The sequence below is a fragment of the Eumetopias jubatus genome, unplaced genomic scaffold (assembly GCF_037043125.1).
Source record: "Eumetopias jubatus isolate StellerSeaLion01/CBP00866 unplaced genomic scaffold, mEumJub1_p1.0 scaffold_9, whole genome shotgun sequence".
NCBI classification, from domain to species: domain Eukaryota; kingdom Metazoa; phylum Chordata; class Mammalia; order Carnivora; family Otariidae; genus Eumetopias; species Eumetopias jubatus.
The window spans coordinates 132,618,570-132,640,187 of record NW_028274815.1 but is presented as its reverse complement, the minus strand read 5'-3'; the positions used below and the strand labels follow the sequence as shown (position 1 = coordinate 132,640,187).

Below are 21,618 nucleotides of genomic sequence, written 5' to 3'. Positions count from 1 at the left end.
CTAGTCTTGTGTACATAACCTACGTGCCAAGTGCGTGCCGAGGAGAACAGAGGTATAGAAACTCAGAGAAAGGACTACATAGACGCTGTGGATGGCAAGACCCAGAAAGACGTCAGTGACGAATGGATGGGTTTGCAGTAACCTGGCTTAGCCCAGGGTCACGGGCACAGACATGGGGAAAGGAGTACGGGTTTGGAATGCTTCCTACCCTCCTGCGTGAGTTAGAGGAGAACATCAGTCCCTGTATCACATCCCTTGCACCAATAAGCTCCCAGATCCCCGAAACGGAGTTATTAATTTTAAAACATCATACTTTTAGGACACCTGGAGTGGCTCAGTCAGTTGAGCATCTGACTCTTGATTTCAGCTCAGGTCACGATCTCGGGGTGGTGAGATCAAGCCCCACATCGGGCTCCACGCTCAGCGCGCAGTCTGCTTGAGGATTCTCTCTCTCCCTCTCCTTCTGCTCCTCCCCCCCTGCTTGTGCTCTCTCTCTCTTTAAAATGGGTAAATAACTCTTCAAAAAGAGTGCTTTTAAAAAAGTTGATATGAGGGGCATGCCTGGGTGGCTCAGTCGTTAGGCGTCTGCCTTCAGTTCAGGTCATGATCCCGGGGTCCTGGGATCGAGCCCCGCATCGGGCTCCCTGCTCAGCGGGAGGCCTGCTTCTCCCTCTCCCACTCCCCCTGCTTGTGCTCCTGCTCTTGCTAACTCTCTCTCTGTCAAATAAATAAATAAAGTCTTTAAAAAAAAAGTTGATATGGTTCTCACTGTGGGGATTGTGGGAAGTCAAATGGAGGCATCTCTGAGGATAATGTGCAGATCATTAGACTAGGTGACCATAAAGTTGGGAAATATTGGCATCATACACAACCTCCTTGTAGAATTGGGAGAAAAGGGGTTTTGTTTGGGAGGCAATGTGCACTGCTATGTTTGTTACCCTCTGGCTCCAAACAATGTCCCTCCAACTGACTGCAAATGCTGAATATGTTAGAAAGCAGAGGAGGGGAAGGAAGAGTGACTCTCATAAGCTCCTGATTGTTCTGCACACCCGTGGGCAGAGGAAGAATGGCTGGAATTAGAGGGTCAGGGAGAAAGGGGTGCGAAGCAAAAGTTATTACTGTGAGAGTCCACATTCGACCAGTGGCGACAGTGAAAACTCTGTTTTACACCTAGAACATAGTGGACAGCAAGGGGAGAGAAGGACACAAGATCCCCACTGTGAGGTGCTCTGTCCCCGAGGACCCGGAAGAGCTGGAGACTGCAAAGGAGGACCCCCAGACCACAAATACAACCGAGAATAATAATTCCATCATGAGCTTCTTTAAAACTCTGGTGAGTGGTTGTTGCCCCTTCTTTCCTCTTTCCTGTTGCTCAAAAGTTGTGTTAATTCTGCGAATAATATATATTTGTTATTGTGCTGGCTGGGGGATCATGATGGTGCAGCTGGAACACTGGAGAAAGGGAAGAGATGTGCTTTGCAAGGGAATTGTGTCACATCGAGCGTTCAGTGAGGGAGCCCCCAGAGCTGGGAGCCATGGTATGAACATCAGGTGCCCCGACTGTGTGACATGAGCTGTGTTGAGATGCCACTCTCCTGAAGTCCCATGTCTAATGGTCATTGATCATAAACATAATTGGAAAAAAGCTCCTTGAGTTGTTGACCTATCAAAGCAGTTTTGCCTTCAGATGGCAAATAAAACTGAAGAAATCTCTTCCTATCTTGTTACATCAAAATCTACTATGTTGATGGCATAGAGGCAGGGACCAAGTCCTATAATGCTTGCTTGTCTCTGACTCCTCAAGGCAGTCACAGCCTGGCCCATGCCAGACCTGTGAGAGGGCTGAATGAATGAATCAATCAATGAATCAATGAATGCATAATCAGACAGACAGCTCCAAGTGTGTTTGGGTTCTTTCCAAAGCCCAAGACTAGCCTCAAAAGGTAAAAACAAGTCAACAGAATGTGCCACAAACACCAAAGGGGTGTTTGTTTGGATTAGTGGTAGGAGTGATGGAAAGTCTGTGTCCTTCCAAGAGACAATTTTGAGGGTGGTCAGGCTCTTAGTGAATGTATTAGGTCTGATGTATTTCATTGTAAAACATTAATATTTTAAACTCTTTTATACCTAGAAATTATCCAGAAGACCGTGGCTTTCTACTGAACTTGGTAGAATGCCTTTGTACTGAAAAGGACTTCTCATTACATTCTTTACCTGCAGAGTGAACTGCACTACCCCCCCCAAAAAAGATATCTGTATGAAATCAAATCACCCTAAAGAGCTAGCTGTGATTTTTAATATTTGGTTTTCTTAAACTTTTAAGGTTTCACCTAGCAAAGCTGAAACGAAAAAAGATCTGGAAGACACGGTAGGTAGTTTGAAGTACGTTCATGTTTGGGGTTTGTGTATGGGATTGGATTTGGATTTGTGTCTGCTGCTTTGTTTCTTGAATTGTGTATGTGTGTGTGTATATGCAGCAATTTAATAGTGCTGTTAAATTGTCTTTAACGTGTTTTGTTTGTGTCAGTGGTGTTTTGATGAAAATTTTAGTAGAAAGCTTGAAATATTTACTAACTCTGGATAAACTATTTCACAATCACCAATTTCTTATATAAAATAAGAACAGAATACTACAACCATATATCACGTTAGTCTTTTTAATTGTGTGTGAAGAGACCCAGGAATATAGGAATATAGTACAAATTAGCCACTAGAAATGAGAAAGAGGTGAGACACAATTTAAAGGAGAAGTAAACTGCTCTATTTTTGGTTTTTAAAAAATACGTTCCGTGTTTTTCATATAATTTGGAAAAAATAATTCTCCACCACAAAGGCAATTGTTCGGTGAAATGAAATAGTCACCATTGGACGCTTGCCAAGGGAAGGAATGTTTAGAGTTAGGATGCCCTAGAGAGCCTAAATTTTTTCACTGTCATCCTAGAGATCCAACCAATTCCCCTCAGAATAAATTTTATTTGGAACAACTACTTTCTAGAGATGTTTTCCTTTACACTTGACAGAACTGATTATCCCTAATGGAACACATGGTTTAACTTTCACGGGAATCGTGAGGAAAGTTGAACTTGGTGACAGATAAGTGTCTTGCGTCCTTCTTTTGATAACTGAGAGTGCTTTGAAAGACACTGGGACCCAATAAATGGCTTGGCCAGCCCAATACATCTGTTACCAATATTCGAAGGGGCCAGGTTGGGAAAAGAATCCTAGAATTTGTCTCAAGACCTGAGTTTGAGCTCCAGGCCTGCTTTGTGGTAGCTATGTGACATGATCCAAACCTATCTGAATCCAAATCTCAACATCTGTAAAGTCGGCACAATAAAAATTCTGTCCCACCACCCCGGCCTTGAAGGAAGGTGTGACAGTGCCTGGTAAACCGTGGAACTCTTGATCGCTATTTCCATAATCACTGCAAGATGTATTGAAGGCCATGATGACATTTGTAGTTATCGATTGCTTCTTCTAGAATGTCCTTCTTCCATTAGAAACAAATATTTATCTGAGGTATCTACATGCATTTTCCTATAAAATTAGTCATCTGCTATAAGGCAGCTAAGGTCAAGTTCAATGAATAGTTGGGTCCAAATGTTTCTCTTTTGATTCTGTGTCTTGCATTGTTTGAAGTCACACAGCACAATAGGCTATAAGCAGTGGGGTATGTGGGTGTGTTGTGTGGCTTCCCAAGTGACCTGATGCGCTCATTCTCTTCAGCTGCTCATGCACCGAGGCGCCAGCTGCACGTACCTAGCTGATAAAATCTCCCCACCCTGCCCAGAGAGGTCAGGGTCACTGCTAGTGGAGCTGAGCCTCAGAAAAGGGTTTTGTGAATGTAGGTCACCTACGACACAAACGGACCTCCTTCCACAAACCTGTGTTTTTAACATCCTTTCAACCAAAGTTCTTGGATTCTGGCTTTTGAAACATTTACACGGTTTGTCCATCTTCCCATTTGGCCTGGACAGTTTTGAGCACACTCCACACTCCACGCAAAATCCCCCGCCATTTGTAACTTGAGTTGACAGTTCTGAATGGTTGTTGCTGGGCTGTTGCAGTTCCAATCTCCCCCAACTTTGGCTCAGTGGACGGGCGCACAGTAGACACTTCTCTTGCCTGGGAGATCTGCCCACCTAGAAGTCAGCTGAAATTTTTGCAGATACTGCTTCCCTGAAGTTTCTAATACTGAATAAAAAATGGGTTGGAGAAAGAAAGCCCTCCAGGCAGTGCTTGTCTTGACTCCAGGATGCAAAAATAAATTGTTTTCATGTATCTTTTCCTTTCCCATGAGACAAGAGTGTTTAGATCTTTAAAACGATCAAGTAGGGGCTGTGTTATCTTCTTTTTTTTTAATCTGAATATTTTATATCATATAGACGGAGCTTCAATGTCCTGTCATTGTCTTTAGCAAATGGATTTGGGTTAATCTGGGTCATTTAAATAGGTCGCCCTGTTGAAAATCGACATGTACTCAAAATAGACTGGGAATCTACTATGTCGCAAATTGTCTCTGAGAGTTTAAAAAAGAGAAACATTCACATGATGTGAATGTTGTGGTTGGGGGATGGGGGTGATATACCAGCAGTTAATGTCAAAGTGTTTCAATGCACTTAAGAACGACAGGGCGGGGGGGAAAGGATTTTGTTTAAAAACAAAGTTCTAAGCTATGACTGCTATTGCCCAAAAGGCATCCAGAGCAGAAAGTGTCTGTGATGGCCAAGCTGGACAGAAGACCTGTGAGAACCAAGCTAAAGGCACCAAGAAAAAGCACCTGCATAACCCCAGGCTAGGATTCGCATTTAGAAAATTCTTTAGGCATAAGGTCTGTATCTTGTTAAATTAGAAAGAAAGAAAGAAAAAAAAGAGAACCCTGGTCTTCACCACGTGTACACGTGGCTGTCCTGGGTCCCCTCAGCTCTGCTTCAGGGAAGACAGCCTTGTGTGGTTGGAATCACGACAGGGAATTAAAAATGACCTGAATCAAATTTCAATGACTCTCTTCTCCATAATTATACATAAACATCTGACTAGTTTCTTCCTAGTGTGGACCAGGGTTCTGAAATTATCCTTCTAACTCAGTGTTTCCCAAATGTCAAAAGTATGCATACCATCTTCATCATTTTTGTCAGATATAGTATTAGTTGGTTGATCTTTTTATATTAAAAAGGACTCATTTCCTATTTAAAGGTATCTCTAAAGAAAACTTTATATTACATGATACGTGGAAAACTCAAGTCATTTTTCACAAAGAGGTAACCATGAATATGGCTAATAGAAAAAATTGCATTCTAGCTACCTTGTTTGTGTCAAGCTCCGAATCTAATGCCTTTCTAGCTTTATTAAAATGCAATTTGCCAGCAATAGAAAAAATGTTAAAGGTGTACCAGCATCAGATAAGCTTTCCCCCCGAATGTTCTTAAAAAGATTAGATGAGAGTTGGGGGGGGGAGGTATTTTCTCCATTTTAATGTTTTTTAGCATTTTATCTCTGCATGACCTAAAATTATCTGTGATACCAATGGTATGCTTTCTACGCTTTGGGAAATACTCCTCTAACCTCAAGAAAATAATTTTATCTTTCTGTGGTCTGTTCCATCCATTCTGAGTCTTAACTAAGCTCATACTGAACCCCAATAAAAATGCACGTACAAGAAAACAATGAATGAAGGCAGAGCAATTTCTACTCCATGTCCTTGGGAAGTGAGGACAACATAGAAGTCAGTTGGGGAGATTTCTGTCTTTGAACGTCTAAGAAGACACCAGTGTTTGTCTGAAACCAGCAGTTAAGATCCCTGAATTGGGCCAGCATGCTTGGACATTTGTGTAAAATATCCACCACTCTCCACTATGTTGAATGGACTTATGAAAAAACAACCACCACCACCACCTCCCCAGCTGGATGTTAGAGCCCCAGGATTGTGTATGCAAATAAAAAGCTCCATAAAAGATTTCCTGGATGAACCTTTATTTGCATAAACAAACTGTATTAGGAAGCCACCCTTAAATTTCCATACAGGCTTATTTTGTTTTGTAAAGACAGCGGGGGGTGGGGGGGAGGGATAGAGATTGCAGTTGGTTGGGGCGGGGGCTGGAGATTAAAAAGTGGTGTTACTGTATGTGGGAGACCGTTTGGTAACTGCTAGTGAAGAGTGTCATAGACCTTGTGCAGAGAAATCCAGCTGAATTCCCACTTGGAGCTTCTGTGAGTCAGGGGCCTTCAAAGTTTACAAAGTGTACGACTTTCCCCCTCATAGCTGCATTTCAGATGGCATTCATTTCATGCACAGCTAAGTGTCATGCCTCCAGAGTCTCTTTCCTCCACAAAACGGGGGCCACCCACGTTCCGTATTCCCAAGGTCTCCCCAGATCACTGGCCTCCACATCCTGCCACTGAGTTACATTTTGGGCAAAGATAGGATTTGGAGAAAATACTGGGAAGAAGAAGTGCCCCTTTCCAGACTTCTAAGGTTTTGCCTTTTAATGTAAAGTAAGAAGATAATTCTCAGATGTTCTCAGTTCTCATTTATGCAGCACTTTGGTAGAGCTTCTTGGCTTTTACCTCCTTTTTCTTCACTTTATGATTCTGTCATCCAAAAAGATAGGAAAATAGGGCCATTAAAACGGACCAAACAGACTGTTGCCTGGGTAGAGGGGCTGTGCTGCTCATCCTCAATTTTGCTGTAACTTGGACAGAAAAGAGGAAATCCAAGCAAATTCAGGGGAAAAAAAAAAAAAAAAACATCATCTTCTGGTTTTGCAATTCAAGAAAAAAAATGCAATGGCGACCAATGGGGATCAACTCCTAAATTCATTGTCTCTGTATCTCAATTTTTCTTCCTATAAAAAGAATTTTCTTAAAAAAATTTTTTTCTTAGTATAAAAAAGTGGGAAGTCCCGGAATTGATAAGTGAAATAAGCTTCTTGTTATAAATGGAGTGTCAGCTTTCCTTTGCTGAATTGGGATCTTTTTCTCTTGGCTTAACCACATGCTATGCTTCAGAATCAAACTCTTTCACATGTTCTTCAAACACTGAACATGACAACATGCACACAGGCAAGGCGTTGATCCAGGATTTTTTTTTTTTTTTTTTTTTTGCCATGCCCAGAAAGGCTCGTCTTCCCACTCACGTTTTCCTGACGTCCACCCTCTCTGCAGGGCAGCTAAAATATTCGTAGCCAGCTCATGTGATTACTCAGCTCTGCCTCATATTCATTGTTTTCCACTTCTTGGTATAATGTTTACATCTAACTAACCCCTCCCCTCTCCCATGCCCAAATGTGAAACAAGATGAACACTTATTAGGGAAGAAGGTAAAGTCATTAGATCTGCAAACTCCAAATCTAATATATTAGAATTTCCATGGGTAGGGTTGCCAGATAAAATACAAACACTCAGTTAAATTCAAATTTCAGATAAACAGCAAATAATTGTTTAGTATAAATATAAATATGCCGCAGGCAGTTCTGGGGATATACATTCTTAGGCTGAGAAATTATTCTTCGTTGATCTGAAATTCGAATTAACAGGGTATCTTATATTCTTATTATTGAGAATATTGGCTAAATCTGGGAACCCTGTGAGGCTGACTCCAAAAAATACAGAGTCGTTGTAATCTCTTCCATAATGCAGACAAAGAGTATTAATATTCAGTTGATGCTGGCAGAACACCATCTGGGGCACTTTGGGGAGTAAAGAGATGGATGGGCAGGGAGAAAAGACTGTGGGTGGTCTGTGGCTCTATAGCCCACTTAGGAGGGGGAGGGTGGGCAGAAACATAACAGTAGGTTCCTGTGTAGGCATTTCTCTCTGGTCCTTTCTATACAATTATTTAGTTATTTATTTAATGCCTATTTCGTGGCAGACACTGGGCCTGATGGGAGCTACGGATGTAATGGCATCCAAGGCAATGGCTCTTCCTCTCAAAGCTCGTGGTCTGGGCAGGGAGATGTATAGTCAACAAACAATTCACCAATATATTACAGTTATAGTATTCTATATATAATAGAGTTATCTCCTTGTAATGGTTTTCAAGAGTCTCTGGGTATTTTCCCAGCACAAAGAGAAGAGGACTGCCCATTTCCCAATGAAACTGATGAGTGTAGATGGGTTTCTCAGGCATTTTGTCATTATCACCTTCCCAATGTGAAGCTTTTTTAGATATTTTCTCCCTGGTTGGATACAATAGCACAAGGAGTGGGGAGACCTTGGTTTGTCGGAGGTGGTGTAGTATAGAGGAGGGGGTAAGAGCTTGGGTTTGGGTATCAGATTCCCCGGATTTTGATGTCAACTCTGCCCCTTTATTAGTGTAGTCATGGGAAAGTTTTTTTGACCACCGGGGACCAAAATTTCCTTCTCTGTAGAATCAACATAATAATCACTTCCTCCCTCATAGAACTCTTGTTAGAACATCCAATTGTTTAGAACAGTGCCTGGCACTGGTATCTTTGATTGTGATTATTAAATCAAAGTTAAAAGTTGGAAACGATGTCCCTTATATTTATTTTAACCCCTTTAATTTCACATTTGGATTAGTAAAATAGTACACGTGTATGATATAAGCAAACCTGCATGTATCAGAGGTGCATGCTCAAACTGTTTTTACTGACGGGAACATCATCAAAACCATTTGAAGACCAATGGCCTCAACACAAACTAATGTTTCTCACAGGCAAGTGCCTCTTACCAGCACCTTCATTCCTAATGACTTACATGAACATAATATATATTCTTTTGCAAAAGGAAACTATCTTGACTTTTCCAAAATTTTAACACAAATCCACATTCACATAGAATCTTTGCAACCACAGAAAATTATAAAAAAGAAAATTAACATACGTAACCCCAGCCTATGCTTATTAAAAAAAAGAGATCTTTCACTTTTGAAATCCTGAGGTCATTGTAATTTTTTTTAAACTCTAAAGGGTGCCGAAAAGTCGCCAGCCACTTCATCTGATGTCAAGTCAGACAAAGCGAACTTTATATCCCAGGAGAGCAGAGGGGAGGCCAAGAACCCTACATCCACCAACACTACAAAGGAAGCTGCCAAGGAAAAGGGGGGACCCACCTCTCTGCCTCTGGGCAAACTGTTCTGGAAAAAGGTAAGTCCTATTTTCAAGACTTGCAGAGTAGTTGGAGCTAGGGTGACTGGAGAAATTATTTCAATTGGGCTAATCCATGTGCTCACCAAGTACAGTTTATTTTTCTTCCCCGAAATGACTCAACTATCCATTGAGTTGAAGACTTATAATTTACTCCTGGGAAGAATGCAGTGCCTATGGTGTTAGAAGTATGTGTTTCATGGGAAAGAAAAGGAAATAAACAAGTTGATTTTTTTCATTCTTGGAGTTTCTCCGGCTCATGACAAACAGTTGTGGTATTTCGTGATTTCATTTTCTTTTCCAAAATGGCTTAGTACTCTGGCTTCCTCCTGGATTCCTCTGAGTACTGTCTCTTCCAGTGAGCTGAACCACCTCTGGGCTTCCTCTCTCTTTCCCCAGCAAGATATAATCAGTCATTAGGAACCACTAAGGCTCACTCTCCTTTTGGAAAACCAAGGTGTCCACCATTCACCACCAGTGAGAGCACACGCTGTGCTCTGTGATAGGAGCATTCAAAACATTGTCTCGTTTTCTTCTACGGTGGCGCACAGGGAGTGCGGTGGGTGGGGCCGAGTCAGTCTGCGAGCTAGTCCTTAATCAGCATTGCTGAGCACACCCCAGCTGCCACACGTGTTCAGAACTCTTGCCTCTTTTAAATGTGGCCAAAAGATGAGCAAGACGTCATGGGTGAGAGAGTGGAATGTAATTCATAGAGCTGAAAAAAAAATCTAATTAGTAATTTCATCAGAACTGCCATGCCACTTAGCATTCAGTGCAAGGCAGGTGATAAATACAGATGCCCCTACGGTGTTCGTTTTATTCTTTGGTCCAGAATCCAGCTGGATTTCTGGAACTCTTTTCTGTTGGCTTTCCATTGTACAGCAATCTTCCTTCTGGGTTCTGCCCAGAACACAAACTCCAGTACTTAAGGAGAGCTTTGGGTGATGTCATTTGGCATTCTGTTCTAATCCTCCTTCCTTCCCAACCACCAATTACTTATTTTTAAAAACCTTTTATCAGCAATATAATGTAGGGAAAAGTTCCCAAGTGAATCACATGTGCATAATGGTGGCCAGGAAGATGACTTAGGCAACCCATATTCAAACATCACTTATTTTAAAAATTATATATATATTAAAAATGCATTAGAAAAACTGACCTAGCACATCAAACTCAAGATTTAATATATATTTTGCCTAAGGTGAGACTATCTATGTTTAGTTTAAAAAGTAATCCAATTAAAAGGAAAGGTCACATAATGGATGGTACTGATCTTGAATACATAATCATTAATTCGGATCCTCCAAGGAGGGACACTGTGATGGAATTGATGTGCAATAGATTTATTGGAGGAAAACACCGTGAAGGATAAAGGCGGGGGGGCGGGGGGCACAGGAGGAGGTAGAGAGAGCCTTCAGGCCACAATAAGGGTCTGACATGGCAGAAGGGAGACAGGGAAGGAAGGAGGAGAAGGTTGGAAAGGCCACCGCCTAAGGGTGGTGCTGAGCCAATGGCTTGGGTCATGGTCCCAGGGTCCTGGGATCGAGTCCCACATCGGGCTCCCTGCTTGGCGAGGAGTCTGCTTCTCCCTCTGTCCCTCCCCCCTGCTTCTGCTCTCTCTCTCTCAAATAAATAAAATATTTTTTTAAAAATACAAATAATAATAGTACCTCATCATAGAAATGAAGATTTAATGAAATCACGCCCTGCAAAACCCCGAACATCATGCCTCGCACAAAAGTGGCCAATGAATGGTCCTTCCGAGCCTATGTCATTTATCTCCTGTGTGCTCGGGCTTGTGGACACGCTAACCATGGCCACCTCTTCATTTCTCCATAGCCTCCAGTCTGGGGAAGCTTCTAAGCTACTAAAGCCTCAAATACTCCATCTGTCCTTGTCTTTGGGGTCTCTAAGGCATATATTGGTTCCTCTTTGAAATTCAAGCTATTTCCATTGAGAAAAAAAGGACCACTTGACATTCTTCCCCCTAATGGTCAGATTTCATAGAGTTCAGTCTTGCTGTTTTTTTTTCTTTTTCACCATTATCTGGCTTTATTTCTTTTGTTGACTGTAAAAATAATGAAGAGAAGCGAAAACCCAAATCACCCGTAAGTCTTGCTTTTCCTTCTCCCACCTGATCAGACAGAACAGCTCTTTATGGAAGTAAAATAGGGACGACGCACTCCTGCAAGAATATTTTCAGTCTCCTCTGTGCTGAGTTTTTTTGTGTGTCAAACGCTTTGTGCTAAGGCATTGAAAAGATAACAGCAAACAGCTTGCTACCTTTTTGTAGCTTACATTCTCAAGGGGGGACTTATGTTCTAGTCAAAAACAAAATGAAGACCTTCGTTTTCTTTTCTTTAAATTAGGTAAGCTTTGGTTATAAAATCACTGTTGTAAAAATTGTAAAAAAGCAATGAGAAATCCTAGAAAATTTTGATCTTTCCACTAACCCAAACTCTTTCTTCTCCTCTTTTAACTGGGAAGCTTTTAAACAAACTGACTTTGAAGTGTCTATGTCTACAATATGAACATCAGAAATAAAATTTTCCCCCTCACATGCTGTGGATATGAAATTATAAGTTATTTTGATTTATAGTCTTGATTGCTGAAGTCATTCTTATTATAAAACAAAAATAACACAAATAACCTTTGAGAAAATTAATTCTAATGATGGTGTATTTGCCAAAAAATGTTTAAAAGCCAGTTACCTGGACTCTACATATGCCCCTTATTGTTTTGGGTTCTTTGGGGTACCATTTGCTCTGTGACCTCACAAAAGTTACTCACCCTGTTTGAGTTTCTTTCTTCATTTGTAGAAGGGTTGGAATAAATGATCTTGAAAAATTCTGGTATGCGGCAAATCTTGCATAACAGACAGAATCAGAAAGATTGGACTGCATAGCCTTGGACAAACTGCTGGACCACTCCAAGCCTCTGTTTTCTTTTATGTAAACAGGGGCACGTTTCTCCCACCATGTTGTTATGCCAATCCACTAACTGTACACAGAGAAACCCTCAGACATAGTAAGTGCTCAACAGTTTTATCGTTTCTTCGGAAACGAATAGTTGCTGGGTCTGATCTAAATATCCATGTGTGGCATCTGGCTCCAGCAGCACCCGAGGTACAAAATGAGTCTAAGACTCACTTATCGCACTATCGAAACACCTGAAGTCCGTTTGGAGGAACATGCCTGCACGTGCAAGTGTGTATGCGTGCGTGTGCGTGCACACAATTCATAAATGATACATTTGAAATATCTTCAAAATAGTGCCTTTTCTGCTCTCCTTTGGAGGACAAAAATGATGTGGAAAATAACGGGTGCTCTGAAGCCAAAGAGACCCATCATCCAGTCTCAGCTCTGACAGCTACTGGCTGTTTGGATGTGATCAGGTCACTTAAATCCTCCATGCCTTGCTTTCCGCAGCTGTGGAAGCAGGCAGTGACACCCACCTTTCCTGATTATTGGGAGGACGGAGTGAGAAAAATGAATGCAAAGTGACTGGCCCCGTGCCAGAACAAGGATGTTAGAATCCAGTGTTCATGTGTGGACCGCAGGTTACAAATGCTCTGGGTGTTTAAAAAAGGCAGCAGTTGGTGCAGGTCAAAACAGACTAAGAGAACTTTAAAAGTCCTCTGAATCATCTGAGTTACTTGCTTCAAGTACAGATTCCTGTATTTGATCCCAGAATCCCTGGGAATCCTGGTTAAGAAAGTCTGGCATATGGCCGGACAATTCTGGAAGCACTTGAAAGGCGGGCTGAAATGTCTAGTCTTGAGGAAAAGTATTAGGGCCACTGTGAAGTCAGTGAACACAGAAGAGCTGTCACATGATCAAAATGATGCTTCCAGAAGACCTTCTAGCAGTGGGATGTCTGTTGGCTTCAGTGCTACCATGTGACAGTATTTTAAAGAAACATTCTTTTTAGAATGTGCTCTTCAAAGGACAGGAACCCTTGCTATGGCAAGTTTAGACTGATGCATTTCAGGGGCTGTGTTTCGGTCCTTATTTTCAGCAAACAGGATCCTGCAGTTTCAAACTGAGTTTTTTGTGGTTATCGTGAATGAGGCTGGACAGTTTGTCGACTCAGCATAAAACAGCCAGATGTCCAGCACATCGAAGAAGATCAGAAGTTTCTGGTTTTGAGATTTGAATGGGAATCCCACCCTCTGTGTTTCCTGATTAGCCCCACACCTGATAAGGTTCTTCTGACTGGAGAGCTTGAGAACCCAATAAACACCTTTTGGTCTGCGGAGGTGGGACTTGCACTTGAAAATCCTCTCTGGTCTACTTTGAAGTGAGCTGTGCAAGTGTTGTTCTCATCTCTGAACATATTTCTGATGTGGAAGAAGTCCTCTGCCCTCCTTCTGAGAGCTCATCTATCACATGGGACCCGCCAAGAGTGGAGAAGAGCGGCCTGCAATCTGGTACCTCTGCTTCCTCCACTGGTGGGCTTTCTACAAGGTGGGAAACATAAGGAGAAAAGGCAGAAGCTGCCCGAGGCCTTCATTTGTCATTTTGTGTTGAGCATGGACACCACGCTGGGTGCAGGTACACATGACATGTGAGATCCAGGCTTGGCTCAAAGAATGGGTTCAATAGAAATACTGTTGATGTATGGTCCAAGCTGAAAATTTCATCTAGAGAGAAAGCAAATCTGGTTGCGAAGAGAGAAGCTCACACAGTTACTAAAAGATGTGTTTCTGACCCTTGAACTCATCATGGCAGGGGGAAAACTTGGCTCTTAGAGCCGTCTCCACCACTTCCTAGCTGCACCAACTTGAACAAGGGATTTTACCTCCCTGTATCTCCGTTTCTCGCTGTAAGTGAGGATCACCATCCTTACCGCTTGGGGCCACTTTCAGTGAAAGGGTGTCTACAAAGCACCTGCATATACAATGGCTATACAGGCATACAACTGGTTTGCAAAATGCAGAAGACGTGTTTGTGAATGTCGATTCCTTTCCCCCCTCCTACTGCGTGTTTTAAAGGTAAAAATAAACACAGGACTTGGAACAGAATGAATATAGGGAAGAGCTCCTAGCCTAGAATCCAAGAAAAGAGATGGTCTATGAACACCCTAAAATTATTTGCAAAATATTTTGTTTCTGTTTATTTTTCTGGGGAGAGAGTTCAGATCTGTCAAGTGAGTCTTGAAGCAGTCTATAAACACCACCACCCCCCGCCAAATTTAAGAACAACGGCAAAGATGAGCTCCACAGTTGAAGCTTAGCAGATGGATGTAATGGTGGTGGCATTGACCTTTGATAGCATCGGGCCAACTGCTCTCCTAATTTAAGGCAAGACTGTGAATGCCAGGATTACTGTAGGGAGGAACAGTGCTTGAAGTTGGGTGTGTTGGACCCCAGCCCTCTGGGCCTCCAGAGGAGGGTTTTAACCGGATTGAACTTGGCCATGATGACATTGACCCATATGGAGGGGGGATGTAGGAAGCAGCTCCTGATGCCAGCCACTGCACTGTGGTCAGAATTAGGCTGAAGACCTCGCTCATGACCTCAGTGCCTGTTTGCTCTATGATTACCATGGGATAGACTTCTCTGGACTTTCTGCTGCAATTTTCCTGAGCAGCTCATTTATTTTTACCTAACAGTAACTGTGCCCTGTATGATCGATCCTTTACCCTCTTTTCATCAGCAAGCAACCAGAAAATGTTAAGGCAAATGCGTTGCTGACCCATAGCCCAGGCTATGGTCTGTGTTTTCTTTAGCAACCCCTTCTCCTCACTCCATTCGTGTCCTGGCTGCATCTGGGTGTTTATTTTCCCTTCGCTGCATGTTAAAAACACAGAACAATTTGCATTATCTTGCTGTACTGTTTACTCTTGTGTAAGCCTCCTTCAAGTTCATTTTGGAACCAGGTATGTGTAAACAATTCAATGTCCAAGAATGGCACCAAAGGGCTGCAAGCCCAACTAACTCTCCATTTTTTGGGGTAACATTCTGACTCTTACTTTTGTTTTTATCTCCCCTTTAGTCAGTTAAAGAGGATTCAGTCCCCGCAGAGGAGAATGTAAGTTGTGCATTAAATGGCAGAATCATTCCATGCTCATCTTCTGCATGCTGGACCATTCATTGGGCATTTCAGCTCTGGGGTCCCATGTTCTTGCATGCTCCAATGTCTCCCATCTGCCGTAGACTCTTTCACCCTTTTATGTGATTAGGGACCAATGGGGAATAATACTGGGTGAATATTTGTACCGCCTATTGAATCAATGCAAACTAAACACAATATCAGAGCAAGTGTCTTTACAATTTGTTATCATTTAGGGGCTGAAAGAGTCTACCAATCATAAGAACATCCTCACACATCCTTAAGGGGCAATGATGCTGCACGCTGGGCTCCTCCATCTTGATTGCTCTTCCACCTCTATTTCCATGGCAACCCAGATTCTCTACTAACTGTGGGCGGTACCCAGGACAGGTAGTGGCATCAAGCATGAGAGCATCTTACTGCACTCGATGATGAGACTGTTGGTCTTGGGCAGGAGAGCTGACTTCTCGGATCTCCACCTGAGAAATGTAGGTTGAGCCTCGCTGTCCAAACTTTCAAGACAGTATGTTCACATCTGAAGGGGATGGCTCCATTGAGGCACCTCAAAAATGTAGTTTTCCAAAACCTCTTCCAGCGAGATTAATAAATCATCCTCATGAGTCAGCAGCTTTCCTCTCTGAAAGAAGTACAGTCTTTGGAAAATTTTGGAAGTGAGGATAAGTGAGTTCACAGCTCCTTAAGAGAGAAACTGATCATGATCACTTTGTCAAAGCAAAATATGTTTGGCTCTTTCTAGGTGTCTCTTGTTTGCTAGCCTTGGATGAGGCTTGTGTTTTCATTTTTATTTAATTGCTGGCATTGAACCGATGTTGAGAATCCAAGTACATTCCAAAAATGTTGCCTGTTATGTGGATTGAAAATTAGAATGGCTATGTTATAATTCTTGTTAGGAGAAAGATCTTTCAGCTCTGCTTTTTTGTTGTTGCAAATGTTTTCTTTCCCTCCCCAATCCCTGCTCTTCCTCCCTCCTTTCTTCCTCTCTTCTTCCTCTCTTTCTCCTCTTTCTTTCTTTCTTTCTTTCTTTCTTTCTTTCTTTCTTTCTTTCTTTCTTTCTTTCTTTCTTCTTTCTTTCTTTCTTTCTTTCTTTCTTTCTTTCTTTCTTTCTTTCTCTCTCTCTCTCTCTCTCTCTCTCTCTCTCTCTTTCTTTCTTCCTTCCTTCCTTCCTTTCTTTCTTTCTTTCTTTCTTTCTTCTTTCCCCCTCACCCTCTCCTTTGACTCAATTCTAGTAGCTCGGTAAAGCTCAGATCTCTCATAATTCCAGAAAATTCTCATGAATATACCAGCTCTTTTCTGTAGAGTCAAAGCCTCTATTTCACCAACATGTGAGGAAGAACTCTGTGAGTCTTTTTCCCCATGAACTTTAAATTTAAAAGCTGCAGGTTAAGTCTGAAGCATCAGTTAGCTTTGAGGTTCTGAGTTTGTTTTTTGAAGAGAAACTTGTGTTTAGATGTTTGTGTGCAGTTGCCTGTCTGAGGAACCCCTTGCAGCTCATGTGCTAACATGCAGAGTTGACCTTTGACAGACAAAGAGGAAGTATACCCTTTTCTAATGTGACGTTCAAAACAGAAATATAAACGTGAACAAAAGTTAAATTACTGATACCAAAAGAGAACAAAAAAGCTGATGAAGATATTAAAGAAAGCAAAGTATTTTCTCAAGAAAATAAACATGATCAAAATGGCTTTAAATTACTTGGCCCTACAAGTAATGTTTCTGTTTGGAAGCTCCAACATGTCATTGTCTAACAGCCTGTTAGTTGGAGGGAATGAGGCTAAAAGTAGTGATTCTGGGCCCATCATCCCCAAGCTGTGCCACTTCTGGGACCTCAGTTTACTCATCTTTTAAATGACCACAATAATATTACCTACCCCTTAGGGTTCTGGTGAGAATTAAATGGGAACTAGGCATGTAACGTGCATACTTCAGGGCCTGAAACACAGGAAGAATTCAGTCATTCAGGGCACAGCAGACTGCAGCTCACAAGCCAATTCCAGCCCATTGTCCGTGTCCCTGCAGCCCACGAGCTAAAAATGGCTTTTACATTTTGAATGATGAAAAAATTGAAAGAAGAATGATATTGCAGGGTACTAAAAATTACACAAATTTGGGACACTTGGGTGGCTCAGTCAGCAAAGTGTCTGACTCTTGATGTCAGCTCAGGTCATGATCTCAGGGTCGTGAGATCGAGCCCCACATGGGGCTCTGTGCTAGCCATGGGGTCTGCTTAGGATTCTCTCTGTCCCTCACCCTCTACCCCTCCCCACCCCTCCCATGCTCATGCTCTCTAAATAAATACATGAATAAATAAATAAAATGAGAATACCTGTTTTTAAAAATATTACACGAATTTCACATTTCACTGTTTATGAATAAAGTTTTATTAGAACACAGCCACACTCATTCATTTGCATATCATCTATGGCTGCTTTTCTGCTTCAATGGTACAGTAGAGTAGTTGGGACAGGGCCCTTGGCAGGAAGAGTTTGCCGCCCCTGCAGTAACTGTTAGTGCATAGGAATTATAATGTGATGAGTGAGCGCTTCCCAGCAATCAGTGATTATTTTGCCCTGTGAAATTATACATCTGTCAGCTGACTCAGTGCCCATATGGAATGAAGGCATGTGTGAAATAATTAGTTTAATTTCCTCCTCCCAAATAAGAGAGATGGCATTAATCAAAACAACGTATAGTACTCTAAACCTCCAAACAGGACCATTAGGTGTGATTAATCCTATTATAAGAGTCCTTTAACTAGCAACTTCTGGCTAAAATATGGTTGGGTTTATTTATTTTTTAATTTCTCTACCATCAGTTTCTATAACCCATCTATCAACCAATGCGAAGCAAAAGACAGAGTGATTTCCACATTTCTCAAAGTTTTTCATGAAGAGAAAAACAAGGCTTTTGAAACCCACAGAAGTTTAGTGCTTTTCCTAGAATGTGCTTCTGGTCCTATCAGAAATAAAATCTACTACAGAAACTACTGAATCATTCCGCTGTAATCTGAAAACATTTTGGCCATTGCTTAATAAAGTTAATGTTCTAACTCATGGGGGATAAAAATCTTTCCTTCCCAATGACCTATACAATGAAGGAAATAGGTACTTCTGTTGTTTACCTCTCTTAGTAAGTAATCTCACGGTTGCAAGGGAAAGGAAACTCAACCCAACCTGGATTTGTTTTAAAAAAAGAAATTCATTGTCACTCCTCACTGGGAAGTAGCATTGGTTTTAAATCAGTCTTGATGCAGAACTTCCCTGTGGCTCAGCCTTCTTGGCCTGGCTACCTTTCTTCTCACATCCCATCACACAGTCCAGAGTAAAGGAGAGATTGGGCCAGTGGAAACCCTGCAGGTGCTGGAGTCTGTTCGCTTTCATGGACTTACATGGGTTCACAGGCTTTGTGAGTCAGCTTTTGCCAGGCTATGTTGCGGTAACGTCCAAGCCCTACACTTGGCTTTCAACAGCAAAGATCCTTTTTTTCCTCACTCATGCTACATGGCAGCCATAGGTTGGCTGTGGCTGATCCACGTGGCTTCATCCTGCTGAGATCTAGACTGAGAAAAACATCCCCTTCATCAAGGACGGGCGATTGTTGTGACAAGAGAGAAGACAGCCAGAGGTGAGCCATAAGATGGCTCAGAGAGCCTCCACTCAGTCTTGCTTTGCGGCATGTCTGCTCATGTTACATTCACCAAAGCAAGTCACCCAGCAGTGGGCACAGATGCATGATCCCTTTACAGGAAGCCAGGGTGAATAATTGGGAAAGTAATACATTCTGCCACATACTCCCATCCCTGAACTCATATGGTCAAGGAGCTAGACCTTGGCTAGGATTGGCTTAGATCTGCTCGAACAACTGCATCCTGATCATGCAGGCTTAAAGTAAGGAGGGTTGTTCCCCTAAAATAAAACTGGGGTTCCATGAAGAGAATGGAGGGAGAATGGTGACTAGATTGAAAAATAAAACTTTTCCCAGGTCTTTGTAACCAAATAATCACATTCTAAATCAAACCAGCTAGCATCTTTAAAAGATTCTTAAGTAAAAACTGTTAGTATCAATACTGTGTGTTATGGGGGAAGTGTAGGTGGAGGAAATCTATTTTGCTATAAATCAGTTTCCAAAACTCACAGTTCTAGTGAAAACTGTATAATCCAAATTCCAAGAGTAAATATAGTATAACATTTGAGGCCAAAAAGTGAAACCTTTTGCTCCCTTAATGTGTATTTTCTGTGTTAAACGTACTAGCCATCTTCCCGCAAAGTATGATATCCCCTCTCCTGAAATCAAGCAAGGGGGATTTGATTCTAAAATATAGCACAAATCTGATTTTCATTATATCCATCATGCCCAAAATTAAAATGTGCAGATGCAGGTTTTTTTTTTTTTCTAAATAGAGAGTGACTTTTTCCAAAACCCTGGCCAGGAAGGATATCAGAAAAATATCCAAACAAAAATCAGATTCTATGTCTGTATATGCAAATCAGCTCCTAATTCAGTTCAAATCCTCTGGATTTCCCCACTGGAAATCAGTGGATTTTCCTTGGCTGCTGAGAGCCAATTTCTTGGCCTGACTTCAAAGTTAATGGGAGTCTCTAGAAGTCCCTCCAACCAGACTTTGTTTTTTCCTACTAAAATAGTTGTGGGGTTTTTTTAATTTTTTTTATTAACATATAATGTATTATTTGTTTCAGGGGTACAGGTCTGTGGTTCATCGGTCTTACACAGTTCACAGCGCTCACCATGGCACATACCCTCCCCAATGTCCACCACCCAGCCACCCCATCCTTCCCACCCCCCTCCACCCAGCAACCCTCCGTTTGTTTCTGAAATTAAGAGTCTCTTATGGTTTGTCTCCCTCCCTGGTTTCGTCTTGTTTCATTTTTCCCTCCCTTCCCCTATGGTCCTCTGTCTTGTTTCTCAAATTCCTCATATCAGTGAGATCATATGATAATTGTCTTTCTCTGACTGACTTATGAAATAGTTGTGTTTTGAAGAATGGACTCTGGCCTAGGATTTATGAGTTGACACCACTCAAATTTTTAAAGGCCCAGCCAGAAAACCATTGGCAATCAAAAACTCGATTGATGAAGTTACTGCTACACAGTCTGATCATTTTATTATGTAATTTTCCCTCTAGGCTCCTCCATTCAAAAAAGGAACTTGCTGCTTCAAAGGTAGAATAATTCTGAACCCAGATTCAGTGAATCAGACTCTGGTCATTACCTACCTAAGGGCTATTTCCCATTTCTCCACCCTTCTTCCTTTGATCTTAGGCAAGATTGGCAACTACCACACCCCCAGAGTATTTGATCATGATTAGTCTAAAGCAATTATCCCATTATTTTTCTCAACAAAAATTTGGGAGTAAGGATGTGACCACTTCTGGCCAGTGAAATGTAGCTGAGGTAAGAAATCAAAATACAGAAGTTCATCAGGAGCAAACCTTTTGCTATGGCCTTCCTCCCTTTTTTAAGACATTAGGTTGAGGATGTGATGCCTGGAACTGTGGCAGCTATTTTATATCCATGAAGTAACAAATAAAAGGATGAAAACCCAGCATGCCAAGGATGGCAGAGCCAAAGGAGAGAAGGGGCCCCGGTTCTTAAAGACCTCGTGGAGCCATTAAACCAATCCTAGAACTTCCAACTTGCAAACTTATTGTTCTATACCATTACTAGTAAAATCACTATTAGGTGTTCAGTTACTGTACACAACACCATCCTCACTAAAATGGCTACTTACCTGTGCTATGACTTTGGCCAAGTCATTCAGTCATTCAGATTCTTCGTCTCTAGGATAGGGATAATGTTACTTACTCTGAGCTCTTTAATAATTCAATAACCATTCACTGAGGTAATATATTAAAATATCTTGTACGATGTCAGCCATAGTAAGAGTTAGATATTAATATCATCTCTAAAAAGTGGGATTCCTCATAATTCCGGCCCATGGAATAAACAGCTCTCATAATAGCACAAGTAACGACCACTAGTATTAATTGAGTGCTTGTTATGGGTCAGGCACTGTTCTAAGAACTTTATGCCTGATTTAATTTTGCAAACAACTTTCTGATGTGTATACTGTCCACGCCAAGAATTGAGAAAACCCAGGTACAGAGATATTGAGTAGAGACCTTGGTCTAGAGCCTCCATAAGGGGTGGAGGGGAGACGTGGAGCCAGGCAGGGCTGGAGCTGCAGGCTGCTCTCATGAGCCCTGCGTCAGACTGCCTGCATTTCAGGCTTACCCCTGGACTCTGGTGGCCAAAGCTTTTTTTCAGAAATGCAACTGAACTGAATCAGGCCCAGATGTGGAAGTCCATGACCACGTCAGACACCAATCCCAGTATGTCACCTGGCTTCAGTCTCAGCCTGATTTCCCAAGATGGGCCTGGGTCAGAGCCTGGCAGCTCACAGTAGGAGAAGCCTTCTCACAG

At 41.9% G+C, this 21,618-nt stretch overlaps 1 protein-coding gene across 9 annotated transcripts in view; it reads left to right on the top strand.

Moving 5' to 3' along the window:
• Positions 1-21,618, top strand: part of BCAS1 (brain enriched myelin associated protein 1) — an 82,334-nt gene that overhangs the window by 41,742 nt on the left and 18,974 nt on the right. For 4 of the 9 annotated variants that reach the window (XM_088026287.1, XM_028125262.2, XM_028125261.2 and 1 more), the window contains exons 4-7: positions 1,175-1,333; positions 2,324-2,368; positions 8,931-9,107; positions 15,104-15,139. In XM_088026287.1, the coding sequence (XP_087882413.1) occupies positions 1,175-1,333; positions 2,324-2,368; positions 8,931-9,107; positions 15,104-15,139 (417 nt within the window). Of the gene's footprint in view, positions 1-1,174; positions 1,334-2,323; positions 2,369-4,696; positions 4,832-8,930; positions 9,108-15,103; positions 15,140-21,618 lie in introns of all 9 variants that reach the window. The other 5 variants (XM_088026286.1, XM_088026285.1, XM_028125257.2 and 2 more) reach the window with 2 other exon arrangements.